Here is a 22105-nt window from a genome sequence, read left to right on the forward strand (position 1 = left end):
AACAACAAAAAATGCCTACGCAAACAAAAAATGATACACACATTTTGAGAGGAGCTCAAAAGGAAAAAAAGATACCAGAATAGGGACGATACCCCCAGTTTTTTCCTTTATTTCCAGTTCCCCCATTCTCATGGATCAGACGCTTAATCATACAGTTTTATTTGAATTTTCAGCTTTTTCAGTTGTGTTTTACTGGTGTTAAGGTTCAAAATATTGGGGATGGAGACAAGAGAAAAAACCACAATAACAACACTGGTCCGGCCGGGTTGAGTCAAACGATGATTTTAATGAACACACGCGTGGGAGATGGACACTGATGCAGACAGCCTCAAAATCTCAAAATGGTGGAGCATTGCTCAAACTTTTATAGCCTCTGGTGCCTCCACCTTATCATACAAAGCCTAAACATTCACATGCTTTCTCTCACACAGCGCCTAAGCTACGACCTTGGCTCCCTGTTTATCTGCTCCTGCTGAAATGGGGCAGAAAACTCCAGCACACTCTGTTCTCTTCTACTCAGACAAATTAGATTTCTTATAACTCAGCAGTATAATGCATCATAAAACAATATCATTCATTCACAACAAGTCAGCAGTTTAATGTAATGCAAATCAGTTTAACTAATGTAATAGTTATCAGCTTCTTCTAATTCAGGAGAATAATGCAAACTAAAACTACATAATAATTCACAATCTTTAATTAGGGGTATAACATGGCATAAAATAATATTATAATCTAACACTGGCTACATACATGCACATAGTAAATTTATCTGTCATGTAACCATAGGGACCCCCACCCCCCCGGGAACCCTGTGGATTGAAAAATGGGTGGAGCCCAGCGGGGAACCCCTTTCAGCTGGAGCTGCGCCTTTAAGAAGCAGTCAGGGCAGTGCATGTTAGTTTTATTCGACTGTGCACCTTCTGCTCCATCACCAGACGATGTACGCCGGTAACTCGCCACAGCTCAGGACCCGCAGCAGCACCGATGACGCATCTTGAACAGCGACGGTAAAGCAATCGTTGACTTTTTTTTTTAAATGGCATTGCGGTCGTTTATCATTACAAACGAAGCGTGGATCAGAAACTCACACCTATCTGTGGAAAGTGTGATGTAGCGCCGCATTTCGTCCACATCCAGGAGAGAGGCAGGGCGATGCACTGGTGTGATCCTCTCTCTGCCTGCGTTTCCATTTTGTTCTAAATTATTAATTTGGCATTTAAAAGGACGCACATTCAATCATCCGCCTGATCTTATTTCTGTTATTTGATGGTGGATAAGCACGCTTTTATACGTGTAATGTAAACGGCTGTGGTTGTAGTAGACAGCGGTCTTATTTGTAGAGGGGAATAAAGCGTTACGTAATTATAATGGAGGCATCCTGTTGTCGCCATATGCCGATCGAGGCCAGGAGTCGGATGTTGCACCGCCCAGAGCGATAGGAGAAATATCTGGAAGTACTGAAACAAAGACTAAATATATCAAAATAATCTGTAAATTTTTTTTCTTGCTCTCTTTTCCAACTCTGTTTGATGTTGTAATTTTACACATCAGTGATACCTTTTAGATGACGTGGACTGGCCCACCGTGTTAAGAGGGTAGTGCCACTCACTATAGACTCTTGGTTTAAAGGAGAAAAACATGAAAGTAAATTAAAAGGTAAAGATTTAAAGATATTACAAACATCTGGCTGGTGATCCTGGTTATCAGCTGGTATGAGATCTAAAGCATTTTGTTTTTATTGTAGAGCATAGGGTGACAAAATGTTGTGTATAAAAATGTAAGAAACTGAAGTTTGACTTCATGTATGTAACTTTTTTTTTGTCCAGTATCTCTATGACCCTTCTGTGATTGGGAGCAGGACCTATATTCAGATATGTTATGATTTTAAGCTGTATAAATGAAGATATTGTCAAATGTAAATGCAGGACCTTAAAAATCTCTATAGATAATATTTTTCAAGGACATGGACATCATTTCTTTAAAGGTACAGCTTGAAAGAGAACTTTGCGTCCAAAGTGGCATTGCACACATAGTATGCATCAGCTGATTTGTGAAAAATACATATTTAGTCACAAAATGCAAATTGCTTTTTTACAGGTCCTCTTCATAAGCAGGTAATGGATCCAGTGTGACTGCTGCGCCACTATCCTGCCCAGCTGGCCTGCCTAACCCTTTAGCTATGGCAACCTGTCCGAGAGGCTGTGCGCCAGCGGTGCGCCTTTGTCAGAAACTGAACCGCCTCAAGACACTAGAAGATGACATGATGGCCACGTCCCTCAAACGCTGCCTCTCCACCCTGGACCTGACACTGATGGGTGTCGGTGGAATGGTGGGCTCTGGCTTGTATGTTCTGACAGGAACGGTGGCCAAAGACACAGCCGGGCCCGCTGTCATCATATCTTTCGTCTTCGCAGGTATAGCTTCCTTATTGGCTGCCTTTTGCTACGCTGAGTTCGGAGCGCGCATCCCCAAAACGGGATCCGCCTACATGTTTACTTATGTCTCTGTGGGGGAGTTGTGGGCCTTTCTCATTGGCTGGAATGTGATTCTGGAGAACATGATCGGTGGGGCTGCGGTGGCTCGTGCCTGGAGCGGCTATCTAGACTCAATTTTTAACCACGCCATCCAGAATTTCACAGAGACGCACATTATGCAGTGGAACGTTCCCTTCCTCGCGCATTACCCTGACCTGCTCGCGGCAGGAATTCTGGTGGTTGCCTCATTTTTCATTTCCTTTGGTGTCCAAGTGTCCTCTTACCTCAACCACATCTTCTCCACCGTTAGTATGGGGGTTATTGTTTTCATCCTGGTCTTTGGCTTTGTGCTCGCTGAGCCAGCCAATTGGAGCCAGGAGCAAGGGGGCTTTGCACCTTACGGCATGTCGGGAATACTGGCAGGTTCGGCTACATGTTTCTATGCATTTGTGGGCTTTGATGTAATTGCTTCCTCAAGTGAGGAGGCAAAGAATCCACAGAAGGCCGTTCCTATCGCCACTGCTATCTCCCTTGGATTGGCAGCAACAGCCTACATCCTGGTCTCCACAGTGCTTACGCTGATGGTACCCTGGCATACACTGGACCCCAACTCGGCTCTGGCAGATGCCTTTTTCCGCCGTGGTTATAGTTGGGCTGGAATTGTTGTGGCAGTCGGTTCCATATGTGGTGAGTTTGATTTAAATGCTTGTTGGTGCATTGTGTTTACCAGGTGTATTGATTTATCAGTGCCATATTTTGACTTGTGTCCTCTTTGTTCCACTTTCTAGCCATGAACACTGTGCTGCTCTGTAATCTCTTCTCCCTCCCTCGGATTGTGTATGCCATGGCAGAGGACGGATTGTTCTTCTCCATTTTTGCAAGAGTCAATCCCATCACCAAGGTTCCTGTTAATGCTATTCTGGTGTTTGGAATCCTCATGGCCACCATGGCTCTCATCTTTGACCTGGAGGCCTTGGTTCAGTTCTTGTCCATCGGAACTCTCCTGGCTTACACCTTCGTGGCAGCGAGTGTTATCGTGCTGCGCTTCCAGCCCGAGAAAACCAGCTCCAAGGGAACGCCTTCTACATCTCCTATCCCCAACAACGAGCCTTCTCCTGCCCCCTTGGAATCTCAGACCATATCTGAGGACAGCGAGGAGCCAAAGCAGTACGAGTCCTTCTCAGACAAACTCCAGTTGGTAGAAAGGCAGAAGCAAAAAGAGAGGCGTGGCGTGGGGCAGCTGAAGGCGTGCTGGGAGCCGTACCTGGACAGGCTGCTGGGGGACTGTGAGCCCGGTGAAGTGGTGGCCTTCTGTGTGCTCACTTTGATAGTGAGCTCGGTGTCCCTCTGTGTTGTGCTAGAATTTGGAAAGAAACAGCTGCAGCTGCCATTGTGGAGCTTCACAATGCTTCTGGTGATTTTTAGCTTAGCCTACATTCTCAGCCTTGCTATTATATGGGTCCATGAGCCACAAAGAAACAACAAAACATTCCAGGTGAGCTTTTATAGACATTCTCAAGTCTATATTACAGTTTTTTCTGAATGCTTAAACCCTAACTGTGATTCCTGTAGCACAATCTCTAAAACTATTCAGACTTATAGCAAAACCACTCACTGAGTTTGCAAAACTAAAAGCTCAAAAACTGCTTTGCACTCAGTTTGCAATTTTGTAACACACACTTTGCAAAACTGTAGGCACAATTCACTGCACAACACTCAATTACCAAATTTCCAACACACTCCTAGCAAAAGTATACACATGTATGGCTATCATTAACACTAATTTGCCAACTGTCTGGCACACTTTCACATGTGAAAACTTTTTTAGATAATTAGTTCACTTTGCAATCAGCCTAAGCACTACAATACAGGTAAGCTGTGTGTGCGGAGTACAATGGAGGGAGCAGAAAGAGTGAGAAGTAGAGGAGGCCGAAGAAGAGGACGTGGAGGTGAAGAAGTAGGACGAAGAGGACGACAAGGACAAGGAGGAGCAAGAGGAAGACGAGGAGGGGGGAGAGGAAGATGAGGAGGGGGGAGAGGAAGGGTAGGAAGAGTAAGAAATAGAATTGCTGATGACATCAGAGCTACAATAGTGGACCATGTAATCAACCGTGGAATGACCCTGAGGGTAGCTGGCCAACGGGTCCAGCCTAACTCGAGCCGCTACACTGTAGCAAGTACCATAGGGACATCTTGAAATGAGAATCGGTTAGTACAGTCACTTCGCACAAAGATTTGTAGCACTGCCATATGCCAATGAGAAACACACCAATACCATTGATGTAAAAATACTGAAATTGTTACTTTACAGAATTGCTAGATGACCAGATGCTGGGGGCAGAGGAAGCATGTTCACTGCAGACCAAGTAACCCATATAGTCATTATGGCGATTGCAAATAATCCTATACTTGGAAATAAACACTTGTGTTTGTTTTGATGTGTTTGAATAAACACCAGTACTTGAAGTTTGGATCCCTCTATGCTTATGGATCTATGACAGAAGTATGAGCTCAAACTGACATAGCCTACCTTGTGCACAGAGAAAGCAAAAGCCAGATGTGTTTTGTATTCATACCATCAGTGTGCAGTTGGCGCATTGTGTGCTTAGTAGATGATGGCTTGTGTGTACTGTTTGATACGGAAACACCATTTTTACGAAGGTGTGAAGAGTTAATCTAGCTGTGTTTGCTTTTGCAAGAGAACTACAATGTTTTGATTATTGGGTGACAGGTTTTCTTATTTGTGTGAAGAGTTTTGCAAAATTAGCCAATAGTTACAAAAAATGTGCTTAAGCAATCAGAAAAAACTGTAAAAAGAAGGAAAAACTGTACTGCTTAGAGACTGACAGAGTGTTTATTTTTATATAGGTACCTCTGGTTCCATTGACTCCAGGTGCCAGTATCCTCTTTAATGTATTCCTCATGATGAAGCTCAGCCTTCTAACCTGGATTCGATTCACTGTGTGGATTGCCATAGGTAAGAGGACATCAGAACTTATGCAGAAAATATTGGGGCCACTAAAAGATTTCAGTATATTCCTCCAAAAATATATATTTTTGCCCAACTTAAACTTTGGGCAAATAGATTTACTTTTACACAGCCGGCTCATGCAACTATCTATCCGCACAAACAGTGGCCGTCTGTGTTATCTCAGGAAGTAGTTTGAATACGCTACCATAAAACATCTGCCTTTTGTTTCAGGTGAACTTAATGTAACCTACCCAAGTTTTACAATAAAAGGCTGGTAATAAAAGATCTTCTGTTCTCTTAGGAAGCAGAAAACCTTTTATTATCAGTCCTCTGCAGATGTAGGCGCTGGACAAACAGCTTTTTGATGTCCGTCTGTCAGTGGGAATCACTTGGGAAGCGTAATTAGCTGTATTAGCTTAAGGCTTCTCTGGGCCACTAAACTGTTTAAACTTCCCTGTCACACTGTTGCAAGTTAACAAGATACACACATGTGGGATATTACTGTTGACAGGGCTTCTGGCTAAATTCTCACTCCCTTGAGGCAGGAATGGATACTTATCTCCCATAATGTAATTATGGAGTGTTATTTTATTTTTTTTTAATTTAACTCAAAAGTACTCTTTTGCTAAAGTACTATTCATAATATTAGGCTATTTATCATTACTGGTTCACTGATGTAACTATTACATCAGAGGAAAAGCAGAATGGCAGAAGTCAACTTTTCAATCCGCTCCCTTTACTTACAGTTGGAGAAATACTTATTTGAATCCCTGCAGAATTTCTAAGTTTGATCACTTAAACAGTATCTCATTTTTATGCTTTGTCCAGAAAAAGAACACATTACACAAAACTTGTAAATTGATTTGTGTGTCATTGCGTGTTATACAAAGTTATACAAAAATTGCTACAGAGACTGTAACAGGCTGTAAACACAATCTTTTTGGCTGTTGATAATAGGTCTCTAAGGAGATTGGCATACTTTACTCAAAGGAGAGCTAGCCTCAAGTGGCCATTTGAGAAACTGCAGTTCTCGACATTTCTGAACTGGCCTCATTTTTCACAATCAGAAGTTGCAAGTGCATTAAAAACTAAGTGAAAGCTACCCCTCAAAACTAATAATAGTTGCATTAACTTTAGCTCTGTGTGGTGTTAACTGCACAGAGCATTGCTAACAATCACTTATGTGGCCAAATGATTGTAAACCTTTATACAGTAAACTTTCAGATCTTTTATACAGTCACTGATGTGACGACTTTGAATGTAACAACCTGCAGGCTTTGCATTTGAGCGTACATTAGCATGCTGACTGTAGTATTTGTCTTAAAATGCCATTTTGCCATCAGCAGTCCTATAAGCAAGCCTGGCCATCTAAGATGGACGATAACTACAATGTCACATCTAGTAGATTGGCTACACTCAAGTAGATTAAATAATAAATTTCTCTCATACGTACACCTTCATCTTCTGCATCAAACACAAGGACAAAAAAAGAGCCATTTTGTAGCTGTGTGCTGTTATGTAGAGTCAAATTCTTGCTCTAGCTTTTTTTCCATTTTGTCTCTCGCGCAGGTCTTTTTGTGTATTTCGGTTACGGGATCTGGCACAGCAAGGAGGGAATACGGGAGCTGCAGCCCAAAGACATGGCCGCACGCTATGTGGTGCTACCCAGCGGCAGCCTGGTAGAGACAGTGCAGTCCGTTCAGCCCGATAGTCAGCTGGACACCTCAGCGCACCACATCGACAGCCCCGCTGCCTCAGCAGCCGAGGAGTGCAACAGAAAGAGATAATGTGTGACCAGTCGTAATCATTAAAACTGCCCGGTGTGTTGTCGCCCAGTCATATGCTGTACTATAACTAGTGTACTATCTGCATCTCACTCCCTTTAGCACGTGACAGGCTATACTCGTTGCTCTGCAAATGTATGCACACCACAGTCTGGGGGATGCACTCCTTCTGTCTTATTGTGAAGCCTATTTGTATATCTTGTAATTTTCAAATGTACAGTAGAGAGCTTTATTACTGTCCTGCAAACATTAAGCATCAAAATTGTGTTACATGCCCTAAGACCAGCTCTTTTCTTGCAACCTTGCCAGTTTGTCAGATTCCACATATTTGGTGCTTTCTTTGTGACAAACAGTGGAGTTGTTTTTTTGTTTTTTTTAATGTTACCACAGCAGTGGAGGTGCAAAACCAATGTCTCTTCTTTTTGCTAACAAAGTAGAATATCATTTAATTCAGTTAATGCATTGTTTCCTGTTTGTTGTAATTTGAACAAAGAAAAGCACAGAGTTCAGTTTTTTCCTTTATCAGATTGAGATTCTTCTCCCCAGAACCGGCTTTTGCTATTTGGTAATATATAGACTTCCCCAAGTATTTTTCTTTAGGACAAAGTATTTAATCCTATAATATAAGTAATATTCTATGTATTTATTTTTCGATTTTTACTATTTATACTATTATTTTACATTAGCTTAGCCATTCTTGTCTCTGTTATTTTTGTGTGTCACTCATAAATTTTGCATGTACTTCTATTGGTCTATAATCAGTAATTAGCTGGTTGAACACTTCAGTTGTTCTGTTAAATCTCCTAAATCTCATCCCATGACCCACTTCTTTCTTTCGTGTCACTGATCTTGCACTCTGAGTCTTTTTCTCATCCACCTTTTAGTCAGCAGCCCCTTTCACTTCTCCCCCTGTCAGCATGAGATTATGTAACAAAGCACACCGATTGTTGAGACAAGCTGGGAAAATGTCGATATATTAATATCAGTGGAAACCTATCAAACGGGAGTCTTCACACACAAATACTGCAGTCACTGGTCGTTACGTTAAATTGGGATCTGCACCACTCCCCCGAGGGCCTCCATAATCCCGGCAGATTTACTGCGGTCCCTGTCGCCAGTCTGCAGCTTGACCTAGATTAGGGAAAGTCGCATATGTGAGAGCGCTCACATCAGATGGATAGCATTCCCACAGTTTACACTTGTGTCAATAATTGAATTTAAGTGAGCTTTTATTTCTCAATCACATATGTTACTCTGTGTATTTAAAAAAACAAGTTTATTCTGATTTTATTCTTTTCAGTTTATGTTTGCATGTGTTACACAAGAAACCAATGGCCTTAAACATGTTGTAGTCAATGTATACTGATGTCCAAAGCGAAAACGCTCAGTCTGAATGGTTCAGTTATTTATTTGTCTGATGGAGAGAAACTGTTATACTGCACACCATGCTTTGAATTATTAAACCAAAACACAAACATAGGTAAGAATGTACACTAGGAGGCATTTGGCATAGTTTTAAAAAAGGAGTCAGGTTCAAGAGAATTTTGTACAACTTTGCACAGTTTGCAATCTACTGTCTTGTAATTTTGTGTCAGTGTTCTGCTTTTAATGTCAGCCCGGTAATAGATATTCATACTGTGGTGCTTTTTTAAGCTGAACGTTCTCACAGTTATAAATGGTCCAAATCTTTTCTTACTTCTGAGTAGTATTGTACTCTGTTCTCTGCACAAGTCTCAAATCTTCTTCTTATCAAGTCTGTTGTGGTGAATGTCTATGTAAAATGCAAAAGACTAAAAAATAAATGTTTTGAAGCAGCATTTACAAAAAAAAAAAATACTGTGCAGAGTTTGATTTCAGTCTCTTAGAGAATCACATCCATGTAGTATTCACATCCTTTTGTTGTTTATAATAATCATAATAATACATTTTATTTGTAGCCGCCTTTCTAAAACCCAAGGTCACTGTACAGAGCATACAAGATAAACAGTAAAAGGATAAACAGGTATTATACAACAATTGCAGTCAATGTTAAAAAGAGTAGGCTAGTTTCAACAGATGAGGGTTTAAACATCTATTCAGGGTTTTGATTTTTGACTTGAATAAGAGAAGAGAGTCAGTATTCCGGAGGATATGAATTCCAAAGTTGGGAAGCAGAGTGGCTGAAATCTCTGTTCCCCATAGTGGTGAAACAGGCAGAGGGAACAATAAGGTGAATGGCGGATGAAGACCTAAGGGAACGAGTGGGGCCAGGTTATGGATACATTTGAAAGTGAAAAGCAATATTTAGAAAGAGAATCTACAGGCAGCCAGTGAAGCTGTCGAAGAACAGGTTGATGTGCTTTCTGGATGGTGTGCAAGTTATGATCCGGGCTGCAGAATTCTGGAGGAGTTGGAGTTTGTGAAGAGATTTGTTAGGGACACCAAAGAGAAGAGAATTCCAGTAATCAACTCGAGAAGTGACAAGGCTATGGACAAGGACAGCAGCAGCATGTGGGGTGAGGAAAGGACGGAGACGACTGATGTTGCGTAAGTGGAAGTAAGTAGACCGGGTGATGTGATTAATAAGAGACTGAAATGACAAAGTGCTGTCGAGGTACTTGTGGAAGAGTTGTCAATATTAATGGAAAACTTGTGGGATTTGGTTAGAGTGGAAGCTGTGCTGATGAGTGGATCTTCAGTTTTATTACTATTGAGTTTGAGAAAATTGGTGGAGAATCATGTTTTAACCTCCATGAGGAAGTCACAAAGTGAGATGGGTGGAAGGGTGAAATTGGGTTTGGAAGAAATATACAGCTCAGTGTCATCTGCGCAGCAGTGAAAGTTAATATTGTATTTCCGAAATATGTGACAGAATGTAAGCATGTAAATAATCAATAAAAGAGGCCCCAATACCGAACCCTGGGGCACGCCAACAGAAACAGGAAATGAACTTGAAGAGTGAGATTTAGGTTTAATGAACTGAGTGTGATCTGAGGTGAACCAGGCAAGTGGGTATGACTAATGCCAATGAATGCTTGTGTCCAGCCAAAAGCACAAGATAAGAACTACAATTACATCAGTAAGCAATACTGACATGATTGTTTATGAAATGGAGGAAAAATCAAAGCATAAACAATTTGGGGAAGAACCTAAGCCTACAAATGGTTTCTAACTATGCTACGGTGGATCTCCAAAAGTTGATTCTGTTCATCTGGACGTAGCGTTTTGTGGGAGAAACGTTTCGTCACTATATAATCTTGATATTGATATAATCTTTGGCTGTTCAGCCATAGGGAGCTCAGTTCTTGCAGTCATGTGGGCACCAGCCTGATAATGAAGACAGACTGCATCGTGACATTGAACACAATTCACATTTAGTTTGTTTTCAAAACTACAAACTCATTCTTTATTCAAGAAAGTCACAGCTACACACCAACAGTACACTGAGGTTAAATGAGGTGAAGCACAAATTTTCCATTAGATCATAGAGGCACATTGAAGTTGTTGTTGTTGTTGTTGTTTTTTACATATGTATATACTAGCTAAATAAACAATAGTTTATATTTATTCATGGCAAACTGCTCATTGGAATGACAAAATATCTTTCTTCATAAGAATGAAATGTTTAGTCAAGCATAGCATTAGAGATGACTTTCAGTGACATCTATGGCACTGGTTGAAAGTGCTTAAAATTACCTTAAATTATATGCTTGATTACACAGCTATAGTTAAGCCAATTAGGGATTAACCTTCAGGTCACATGCTGTCTGTGAAGTGACTGAAATGACAGGTCATGTGTCCATTCAGGTAAAACTGGTAAAAGGTCAGTGTTTATACTAACACGATTGTTTATTCAATTCAATTTTACTGAAAGCTTACACTGCAGGGACTGACCTGAAGGTCAGAAGGGATTCAGTGAAACCAGCAAGCACTTGTGTTTCCCTGGAAACTCCCACATCCTTGTCAGCAAGCACATAAACAATGACACTGACATCTGTCTCTGTGACGTTCAAGGTACTTTACCTATTTACTTAGAACCATGTGATCAATCCGGAGGGAAGGCTATCCATTCAGATACATCCAGGCTTGTTTGAGAAAGCATATCACATTTCATGAAACCTAATATGCAGGGGCCATAACTGCCCTATTTTAACAGCGGTGAAAAACAGTCTTTATTAATAATGTGTTTATTATGGAGCAATCCATCTTAACTGTAATATTAACTGCCATAACTGTACATAATGACAATATGTAATCACACAAACTCAAAAAAACAGAATTTACGTAGAAAGAAAATTAGGCACTTGTAGTTGTTGCCAGTAATTCTTAACGAGGTATATTGCTTGCAAAAACAGCTTCTGCTCACACCTCCACTGTTTCATTTTTTCCTCTGATTCCAGGCCCGGGAGTGATAAAGTTGAGAAGGGCTGTGTACTTTTGCAGGGCTTTTAGCAGCAGTGCACGCTGTGTTGAGGTGGAGTGTTTGAAGGTGGATTTGTATGGACGAGGGGGAGGTGGATACACGATCCTCTGACTCCACACCACTCTCTCCTCCTCCTGCTTCCTTTCCTCTGTTAACGTACCCCAGCCTTGCTGCATCACTGCTCTGCCTGTGGAGCAAAGAAGAAGGCAACAATGGATGCACAGTATCACTCAGACTAATCTAAAGAGCAGAATACTTACGCTGGACGTTTTTCCGTTGGTGTGCTGGGCAGAGAAGCAGTGTGTGTCTGCTGAGTGGAGGCTTCCTGTTAAAAATGCATATATATGATGTTCAGCAATAAACAACCACAAAACCCTGTTTGAAGTTGTTTATTCATCCATGATATACGTCTATTCACGTGTTTTCTATTTATGTAGCATCACAAGAATCCTACCTAATGACTTACCCTGCTTGCATTATGTTGTGCTCTTTCTCCCAGTTTCTCCAGACTTCTAAGAAGGGTGGAATTTTCCTGCTCCAAAACATTTATACGAATGCTATTTGCTTGCAGTTGCTGCTGCATATCCAGAAGCACATTTCCTGTACCTTTTTTACATGGAATAAAATGAGAAATATTCCTTAAAAATGACAAGATTGAAGACAAGAGCAATACTTTAATGTGCACTGATTTTTCCGATTTACTGTCTCTTTCATCTGCAAATGCACTGGGTCATTTTTGTGATCTTATAATTCCAAGTCTGTCAAACTAGCACTCTGTGCTTTCTGAAGTATTAATAGCCGCAGTCAACTAGTGCTTGACAGGTGCAAAGCCACATTTATTTGAATACACACAGGTAATGTTAGTTAGTAGGTGATTCATAGCGGCCTACTCTGTGGTTGAGCCAGTGGGCTGAGCTCTGGGAAAGCCACCAACAGCCTCTCCCTCTCTCTCAAAGCTTGCACATATTCCTTCAACTCATCCACACAGTTGTTTAGCTCATCTGTGTGTTTTTGTAGGGTCTGTTTCTCATTTTGGAGCTTCAAACACAGGTCCTGATGGGGAAAAAATATAGGAGCATATACTACTTGGTTAAAACATGTCTTCTTTGGGTATTACTATGGGTAAAGTGCATTTAAAAGCTCTGATCTACCTGCTGTTGAGTGAGCTGAGCCCGCAGTTCTTCCTTCTCCTCTGACATCTGTTGCAGCTGACTCTGTAGGCCGATCTGCCTCTCATCTCTCTCCCCCAGCTGCTTCTGCAGCTCTTCACACTCTTCGTCGAGAGCGTCGACTCTCTCTAACAAAGACTTCTGCTTTGCCTGCATTGACTGGATTTCACAACCAAACAACACATGTATGAATCTATTTGATTACTGCTGTGTGACTCACACATAAGCGAGTCTGTCACAGTGCCCAGTTGAAAACAACTAATAATCAGGTGCTTGCTGTGATGCTGACCTCTTGCTGACGGCAGGCACTCTGGTACTTGGCTTTCTCCTTATCAAGCAGGAGCTGAATGTCGGAGATCTGACTCTCTAACTGCTGGATCCTGTGCTGCAGTTTAGAACAGGCCTCTTCCTCTATTTGTAAGGTGTTCAGACTCTCCTGCAGTCCTTTCTTTTCATGTTCTAACACACAAAAAAATGCTTAGCCTGCATAAATATGTATTTTGTGTGTGTTCTGCAAAACATACTTTCTTTTTTTTTAAATGAAAGAAAGGTTGTAGATTAATCTTAGGTGCGTGTCTTACCCAGTGCTTTTAAGGTATTTTGCTGCAATGCTATTTCCTCCTTCAGTTTGAAATTCATCTCTTCCAAGGACATAGTGTCTGTGTTCAAAAATGTGAAAGTAGAAAAGTGATTCCAGTGAATTCTCATCATGTTTATTCACAATTTCACTCACCCCTCTTATGTTGCTGTTGCTCCTCATGCAGCCTTTTCTCTGTTTCTTTAATGACTCTCTGTGCTTTCTGCAGCGAAAATTCAAGCTGGACTGAATTTATTTGAAGCTTTTCCTTCTCTTGATTGAAGTCTTTTTGTGCTCTTTCCAGCTGGGACCTGAATCTTTTCTGTTCCTCTTCTGCCGCTGCTAGTCTGTCTTTAAGAGGCTGCACCGTACAGCGCACATCTTGAAGGTGTTTTTCCAGCCTGCGCGTGTCCCTGCGCTGTTCATTGGCCCACTGGGAAACATCGCCTGCTGTCATGCGTCCCAGCTCCAGAGAGTCATCCACAGCTGCTAAGAGAGGCTGCAGAGATGAGGGCAGGCCCTCGCTCTGAAGCAGGTCTACCAGAGCGTCTCCTGTCTTTCTCAAAAGAGTTTGCACTTGATGACACGCATCGCATGGAATGAGTGATGATTCGACAGTCTGGCAGCTTTTGTTTTGACTGCTAAACACAGGAGAGCATGGACTGCTGTGGGTGGGACTGGAGGATGTGAGATTCTGTGGGGAAATTTCAAATGTGCTCGTTGAAGACCAAGCAGACAAGCAACGGCTGCAAAAGTTGGTTCTTGAGCTCATTTGAGGTGAGACAGGTGATGCAGTGTTTGTCTCATCACTGTTTCTTTCCATCTGCCTTTTACTGAGTTCAGACTCCTAAGAAAGGAAAGACAACCTAAAGCACTGAGATCTATCAGTTAACTGGCAACATTATGCCATTATTTTTAATTATGCCTTCACTAAAATGAAGCAGTCTGCCTACCTTTATGTTGGCAAATTGAACTAAATTACTCCAGTAGTTTGTGACTATGAGACCAACTGACAGGCATCCCTTCTGTGGCGTTTGTTCTCTCCTGTGGCTGCCCCTCAGTCGGTCAATGTAAGCACTGGAGCTTTGTACAAGAAGCAGCAGTCTTGTTCAGCCAGAGAGGGAGGGAAAGAAAATTTTTTAACAATTATTATGTGTTTATGTAATGTAATGTCAATTTTTGCTGATTATTTCTTTTGTCAGTTTCAAGTTATTTCAGTGATTAGTGTGAGTTTTTCCTCCTTCAACAGAAGGGTACCAATGATTTTGTTCATGTCTATTCATCAAACAGCAGCATTATAAAGTTCACAGATGATACCGCAATCATTAGGCTGATCACTGATGGCATATAGAAAACAAAATGGCAGGACTGGTGGCTTGGTGTCAGCAAAATAATCTCTTCCTAAGTGCAGATAAGACCGACAACTCTTGATTTTTTTATGTGAAGAGAAGGATAAAGCAGCATACACACAGCAGACATCTGTGAGACAGGTAGAGAGGGTGAAAACCTTTAAATTCCAAGGGACACACATTAAGGAAGATCTCACAACATCCAGAAGTTTCTCAAGAAATCACAGTAAAGACTGTACTTCCTAAGATGGCTGAGAAAGTGGCATGTCGACTAAAATCCTCATTTTTTCCAGCATTTTTTTTGCAACTCAACGTACAGTTGAGCGCATCATCACCACCTCAGTTACAGAGTGGTACTGGAAGCTGCACTGACAGGAAGGATCTCCAACGTGGGATAAAAACTGCACAGTCCATCACAGGAGCAGCCTTCACATCACTACACGGCATTTACACGACCAAGGGCTCACAACATTTTTAGAGACAATACACACCCACCACCTCTCCACACTTTTGCCCTCAGGTAGATTCTATAGGAGCCTGAAATCAAGCACTAATACTCTCTGTAGCTTCTAGCTGTTGGCCATCGGACTCCTGAATGAGACAATCAGCACTGCCCCGCTCCCACACCAACACTACTGTTGGCTGTTACTGTACTATCATTATCTGCTACTGCACTAATTTGTACAGGTCTGTTTGCAAACATCCACAAGGCATGGGCCCAACGGGACACTGGCAAAATAAGAATTTCATTGTACAGTGTAAACCGCGTTTATTTTCACTGTGCATGTAATAATAATAGCAATATTAAAACATCTAACATTTTTATGTTTCTTAATTTTCTGTGTTAGGCACATGAATTTTCATGTAAATGTGCTATATAATAAAATTGTCATTGTTATGTATTACCTGTCAACCACCAACTCCAGTAAAACAATGTGGGAGTGCTGATTGAACGCATCTTCCCCATCCACAAAGTCATACTGCTCTAGCAGAGCTACCATGTCTAGATTACAGGAGTGCTTGTCCGGGAACTTCCAGGAAGAAAAGCGGAGCGGTCCGGTTCGAGAAAACACGTCCAGAATCGCTCCCTGAAGGTCAACCAGGTCTTTTCGGAGGCTTTCGATACAGTCCTGACTACCCAGCAACTGACTCATGTCTGACAAACTATTTTATAAATGACACAGCTCTGAAAAACACTGTGCAGTCTGTTGATACCGTATCTCCTTGGCAACGTCCAAAAAAAGTACTCCAAGTTCCACAATGCTGTGCGGTTTATTTCCGGAAGTAATTCATCTCCATTGGGTCAACGAAAGCGCGACGTAGTAAGTGTGTTTAACCACGGCAAATTTTAAGCTTTTAGCTCCTGTAGCCTTTATTGTTGACATAGCATGTGCTAAAAAGTAGTGTTTAAAATACGTTTTGGTTTTTTTGTTGGTTTTGTGTTTGCAGGTTACTTCCAGTTTTACAATAAGTCGCAGCCATGCCACCTGGGCCTGTTCAAATCGTTCAGCCGGAGGCTAACAACAAGGTAAGGGTACCGCTGCTAGTTAGCTAATGCCAGCAGTGTAGCCTACATACTGCTTGCTTTTTGTCGGCTAACTTGTGAACTGGGTTAATTTTTGTCTTTCTATACTTTGAACTGTCTCTTTGATTTTTGAATTTAGCGAACAGCTAGCGTCTATTTCTTTTTCTTTCGCTAAACGTTTGAGGTCGCAGCATTAAACCTTGCTAGCCCGTAGTTAGCTGTGATGGTAAATCTACACACGACGTCTAAAATCTCAGTTCGAACCTGAAGGTAATTGCTGAGACTTTGCTGTCACTTGCTAAATTGAAAACGGATATTTGGATCAATGTGTCTTGTACCACATTTTTTCACGTAGAAAATTCACCGACCCACTTTCATCACAGCACTTGGTAGTTTTTACCGTATGGTGTGGACTACTGTAGCGAAATTTAAAGTTTTTCAAAATGTTGTCTATGCTTTGAGTGTTGTAAATTGTAGTAGAGCAGGGGAAATATTACTTGGTGTAGTTGGAAAAGCTTTAACATCGGGTGGGTGTTAAGTAGACCACTGTTGTTTTTACTTTATTCTTTTATTTATTCATCTAACCCTTCTTTGGTTTATTCTAACTAACAAATGTGCTTTTGCGGCAACAGAATGATTCAACAGCAGAAGAAACGCCAGCCACAAAACCTATTGTTGGTATCATTTATCCACCTCCCGAGGTCCGAAACATTGTTGACAAGACAGCCAGCTTTGTTGCAAGGTTGGTTATTTTATATGTGGCAGCTTTTTAAATATGTAATGGTAACTGGATTTCATGTATATGGCATAACTAATTCTTGCCAATTCACAGGAACGGGCCTGAATTTGAGGCAAGAATCCGTCAGAATGAGATCAACAATCCAAAGTTTAACTTCCTCAACCCGAATGACCCCTACCATGCCTACTATCGCCACAAAGTCAATGAATTTAAGGAGGGGAAAGCTCAAGAGCCATCTGCAGCTGTGCCCAAAGTTATGCAGCAGGCTATGCAACAGTCCCAGCAGCTTCCTCAGAAAGTAAGTCATTGAACTTCACTTTGCACTTTATTTTTTATTTTTTTAATAAAAAAAAAAAGGTCTGGTAGTCTTTGACCCTGACTAATATTTTACATGTTTTTTTAGGTTCAGTCACAGGTGATTCAGGAGACAGTGGTCCCCAAAGAACCTCCCCCTGAGTTTGAGTTCATTGCAGATCCTCCATCAATCTCAGCATTTGACCTGGATGTTGTCAAGCTCACTGCCCAGTTTGTTGCTCGCAACGGGCGCCAGTTTCTCACTCAGCTCATGCAGAAGGAACAGAGGAACTACCAGTTTGACTTTTTGCGACCACAGCACAGCCTTTTCAATTACTTCACCAAGCTGGTGGAGCAGTATACTAAGGTGACTTAACAGATTGGTCTTCTCTGGGTGTGTATTTATTCAAGTGGTGATTCTAAACTTTCTAAGCATTATATTGATTCTCGACTTTAATCCTTTAGATTCTGATCCCTCCCAAAGGCTTACTGACCAAACTCAAGAAGGAAGCCGAGAACCCAAAAGAGGTTATGGACCAGGTATTCTGTTTTAACAGTGACTGTTTCTCAAAATAACCGTTTACATTTGCTCTTTCCCATGGTTGTAATATGTCCTGTTGTCCAACCATCAGGTAAGGTACCGTGTTGAATGGGCAAAGTACCAGGAGCGCGAGAGGAAGAAGGAGGAGGAGGAAAGGGAGAAAGAACGAGTTGCATATGCCCAAATTGACTGGCATGACTTTGTAGTGGTCGAAACAGTGGATTTCCAGCCTAATGAACAAGGTAATTATAATCACAGTAACTATATCTTTAAATAGTAACCCCCACCTGTAAATATTGGTACAATCATTTAATCTTTATTGGCATCTCAAATTCCTTAGGCCACTTCCCACCACCTACCACACCAGAGGAGCTCGGTGCTCGCATCCTGATCCAGGAGCGCTATGAGAAGTTTGGAGAGAGTGAGGAGGTAGAGATGGAAGTGGAGAGCGATGGTGAAGATGATGAGCGGGAGGATAGGGGTGAAGGCCAGCCTTCACAGCCTGATCAAGACACACAAGTACAGGACATGGATGAGGTTAGAACTGATGGAGTAATTAATTACTGCGGATTGCAAGCTGTTTGTGTCTGACCAGTTATAGATTTGATACTATATGTTTTTCTTTTAATTAAATGGCATCTTTTCTAACCCACTGCTTGGAGAAAGAAAAAGAAGAAAACTTTAAGATCTTGTAACAAAATCGATTCATCCCCTGCTGCTTTCTTTAGGGATCTGATGATGAGGATGATGGCATGAAGGCTCCACTTCCACCGGACACCCCCATGCCACCTCCACTGCCTCCAACTCCAGATCAGGTTATCATTCGCAAAGACTACGACCCCAAAGGTAACACTGTTCGTTATGTGAGCAAGTTTTTACTTTGTACAATTTGTTTGTTTTTGTTTTTTTAACTAATGTTACCTTTTCATTACAGCATCCAAGCCTCAGCCTTCAGTTGCAGTTCCAGACGAGTACCTCATCTCTCCCATTACCGGTGAGAAGATCCCGGCCAGTAAGATGCCAGAGCACATGCGTATCGGTCTGCTAGATCCACGCTGGCTGGAGCAAAGAGACCGCAGCATCAGAGACAGACAGACTGAGGATGAAGTTTATGCTCCTGGTTTGGATATCGAGAGCAGCTTGAAACAGCTGGCTGAGAGGCGTACTGATATCTTCGGTGTGGAAGAGACGGCCATCGGTAAAAAGATTGGGGAAGAAGAAATCCAAAAGCCAGAGGAGAAGGTAAAAACACTGAGTAACTGCAGCTTTTATAAAACTGTCTTTAACAATAATAATAACAATAATAATTGTATTCTTTTGCATTTCAGGTTACCTGGGATGGGCACTCTGGAAGCATGGCTCGTACACAGCAGGCAGCGCAGGCCAACATCACCCTGCAAGAGCAGATAGAAGCCATTCACAAGGCCAAAGGACTGGTGGGAGAAGATGACACTAAAGAGAAAATTGGCCCTAGCAAGCCAAGTGAAATTCATCACCAGCCACCCATCCCCTCCTCTGCACCCAGTTTGCCTAAACCTAGTCCCCCTGTCACAGTGGTGCCTCGCCCACCCTCTGTAAGTTAAAATTGTAATTGTATACATTTGAATGCTTTTTGTTGTACCTTCTTATCACGTAATGTTGTTATGTAACAGGTGGCACCACCAGTACGCACCACTCTCTTGTCTGCTGTACCTGTAATTCCGAGACCACCTGTGGCTCCTGTGGTGCGTCTTGCACCAGGACAAGTTATTACCCCAATGCCGCCCATGATTCCTGCTCCCCGCATTAACGTGGTTCCCATGCCGCCTTCTGCGCCTCACATCATGGCTCCCAGACCACCTCCCATGGTTGTTCCAGCCCGTAAGTTAACCCCCTAGGGTCAAGGGTATAGTGGCTGTTTTTTACTACTTTTGATTTTGCTCTTGAATTAGATAAAATGCAGGTAATGGCTCAGGCATTGTTTTGTAAGTAGTTGTTCCAAAACAATCAGGTGTCACAATAAGATGCAACACTGATTATTCCTGACTACACACTACCTTTAAACTCCAGACTGGCTTGCAATTCTCAAATCTTGCTATCGGTGTCACTGTTCTTTCTTTTGCCATTGCTCCAAGAACTTCTCCTCAGCAACCAAATGCCACGTGCTCCATATAATTTTCTAATTGGTTGATGTGTTATATTTTTCCACCAGTAGGGTGTTGTTTTTTTGTTTTTATTTTAATTTAATTTTTTTTATTTTTGAAAGCACTTTCCTTAGAATATCACATTTTCTTTTTTTCTTTTTTTTAATACTTTCTCTTTATTGATTTTCATCTTATTTTACATACAGAACTAAAGAGGGCAAGGGAAACCAACACAGTCACATATGTTCGCATATTCCAAAATACACAACGCCTTGTTTTACTTACACATATTACATATTACACAGGTGCATGTTCCATTCAAACAAATTCGCAGCTGTCCCTCTGCATCACAGAGGTATCAGTTTCTAGTCTCTTGACATATAACGATCCCATCGTTCCCAAAGTCTCTCTCCTTTCTCCTTCTGTAGCCGCAGTGAGAGGGTAATCAGTTCCATATGATGAATTGTGTTAATAATGTCTATGACCAGCTTCCGTGTGGGGGGAGAATATCACATTTTCAAGCAAAAGCATACCATAAATTATTGATAGTAGGTCAAATAAAATCATACTTATCAAGACAATTTAAAAAAACTGGAACATAGTTTAAAGTCTGCACGTAATCCCATGACTCATGTAAGCTACTATAGCTATAGATGTAAGATACCATAGCAGCTATAGTATCTTACATCTATCATGTGTTCTGGACATGCCTGTGCATCCGTCAACTCTATAAGGTTAAAGCGCTTATGAGAAACAACTAGATGACCATTGTTAGGGAAAATATTACTTGTCTTGGAGTAATTTGGTAACCAAACCTTTTATACATAGCCTTCCTTATTTTTATATTTAAATTCAAATAACCTTATTTTTTCCCCTTCCTCTAGCATTTGTTCCTGCTCCACCTGTGCCACAGCCACCAAGTGCTGCTCCAGCACCACCTATCCACCCACCCCCACCTCATGAGGATGAGCCTGTCAGTAAGAAGATGAAGACTGAGGATAACCTGATTCCGGAGGAGGAGTTCCTTCGTAGAAACAAGGTTTGTTGGATCAATAAAGTGTGGAAAAGGTGTTACGTTACATTTATAATTTACCAGTGCTACCACATCACTCTCGTGGTTCAGTAGACTGGATTGGGACTTTGTGTGACCATCAGATTCATTTAAAGATATGCAAAAAAGAAAAGTTCTTTTTGTGCACATGGTAGTAATATAGGGCTTTGTTTCCAGCTGTGGTAGTTGAAGATAAACACAGCTAACCTACTTAGTAGAACATGGATATGTAGTTTCATCTGTTTTTGTGTCTGAATCTTTTCCCTGTCTCTAGGGTCCAGTGGCTGTTAAAGTACAGGTTCCTAACATGCAGGACAAGAGTGAATGGAAGCTGAATGGCCAGGTGCTGAATTTCACTGTCCCAGTCACAGACCAGGTATGCAACATGTGGTTTGTTTTCTCTCTTTAAGGTTAAGTCGTTTCTCACACACAGCATTCTTATTGATGTGCAAATGTAATGTCTCCGCAGGTGTCTGTCATTAAAGTCAAAATCCATGAAGCTACAGGCATGCCGGCAGGAAAACAGAAGTTGCAGTATGAGGTAAAGATTTGCTCATGGCTTTGTTGGAATGTCTGATCTCATCTGCATTAATTAATATAAAGTGCTGATTTATTAATTTGTTGTTTTGTTTTGTTTTTGGTTCCTTTTCAGGGTATTTTCATCAAGGATTCCAACTCACTGGCTTACTACAACATGAGCAACGGTTCGATCATTCATCTGGCACTGAAGGAGAGAGGTGGAAGAAAGAAGTGAGCCATCCTTGCAGAAAGAAGACATGATTTTTTTGTTGCTTTATTTTGTTGTTGTTTGTGTCATAAAATTAATTTTTGTTTGCATTATATGGCATTTTTCATACAATTGTGTGCAAACAACATGTCCTCCTTAAAGGTTAAAAGGATAATACTCTGGATGGCAGTCATGATTTCACACTTTTGCTTCAGTCTTTTTCTTCTCTGTGATGCAACTTAAGTGGTAATTTGTAACAACATGTAGAGCCCACGAGATTCATTCATTGAAATAAAGGAGTTTTAAATGGTCTGGTTTTGTTGCTGCTGCGTTTGCAAATCTAGCAACATGACATGGATTAGGACAGGTCACATGT

At 41.4% G+C, this 22105-nt stretch overlaps 3 protein-coding genes across 4 annotated transcripts; 2 read left to right on the plus strand and 1 right to left on the minus strand.

Moving 5' to 3' along the window:
• The first annotated feature begins 887 nt into the window (after nucleotides 1–887).
• On the plus strand, nucleotides 888–9076 carry slc7a4 (solute carrier family 7 member 4). The gene is made up of 5 exons (XM_085293835.1): nucleotides 888–1010; nucleotides 2101–3164; nucleotides 3266–3972; nucleotides 5346–5454; nucleotides 7018–9076. The coding sequence occupies exons 2-5, from the start codon at nucleotides 2183–2185 to the stop codon at nucleotides 7233–7235; spliced, it is 2016 nt and encodes a 671-aa protein (XP_085149961.1). The 5' UTR covers nucleotides 888–1010; nucleotides 2101–2182; the 3' UTR covers nucleotides 7236–9076.
• A 1534-nt stretch (nucleotides 9077–10610) lies between these two features.
• On the minus strand, nucleotides 10611–15974 carry ccdc157 (coiled-coil domain containing 157). Of its 2 annotated transcripts, none has more exons than XM_085293838.1 (10): nucleotides 15636–15974; nucleotides 14334–14484; nucleotides 13537–14074; nucleotides 13385–13462; nucleotides 13093–13262; nucleotides 12786–12962; nucleotides 12525–12687; nucleotides 12101–12240; nucleotides 11895–11959; nucleotides 10611–11821 (listed from the first exon to the last, which is right to left on the minus strand). In XM_085293838.1, the coding sequence occupies exons 1-10, from the start codon at nucleotides 15881–15883 to the stop codon at nucleotides 11590–11592; spliced, it is 1962 nt and encodes a 653-aa protein (XP_085149964.1). In that variant the 5' UTR covers nucleotides 15884–15974; the 3' UTR covers nucleotides 10611–11589. The 2 variants fall into 2 exon arrangements, with proteins under 2 accessions (XP_085149964.1, XP_085149963.1); XM_085293837.1 differs by having other exon boundaries at nucleotides 13537–14227.
• On the plus strand, nucleotides 15898–22040 carry sf3a1 (splicing factor 3a, subunit 1). Its single transcript, XM_085293836.1, has 16 exons — nucleotides 15898–16051; nucleotides 16179–16257; nucleotides 16887–16996; nucleotides 17087–17291; nucleotides 17397–17654; nucleotides 17753–17827; nucleotides 17920–18070; nucleotides 18169–18365; nucleotides 18557–18674; nucleotides 18763–19070; nucleotides 19157–19402; nucleotides 19481–19688; nucleotides 20836–20990; nucleotides 21277–21378; nucleotides 21472–21543; nucleotides 21655–22040. The coding sequence occupies exons 2-16, from the start codon at nucleotides 16210–16212 to the stop codon at nucleotides 21754–21756; spliced, it is 2355 nt and encodes a 784-aa protein (XP_085149962.1). The 5' UTR covers nucleotides 15898–16051; nucleotides 16179–16209; the 3' UTR covers nucleotides 21757–22040.
• Nucleotides 22041–22105: the final 65 nt, after the last annotated feature.

This window comes from Mchenga conophoros, linkage group LG12, assembly GCF_057382185.1.
Source record: "Mchenga conophoros isolate Kocher_MC1m ecotype Shallow Benthic linkage group LG12, M_conophoros_male_GT1.1, whole genome shotgun sequence".
Classification (NCBI taxonomy): Eukaryota; Metazoa; Chordata; class Actinopteri; order Cichliformes; family Cichlidae; genus Mchenga; species Mchenga conophoros.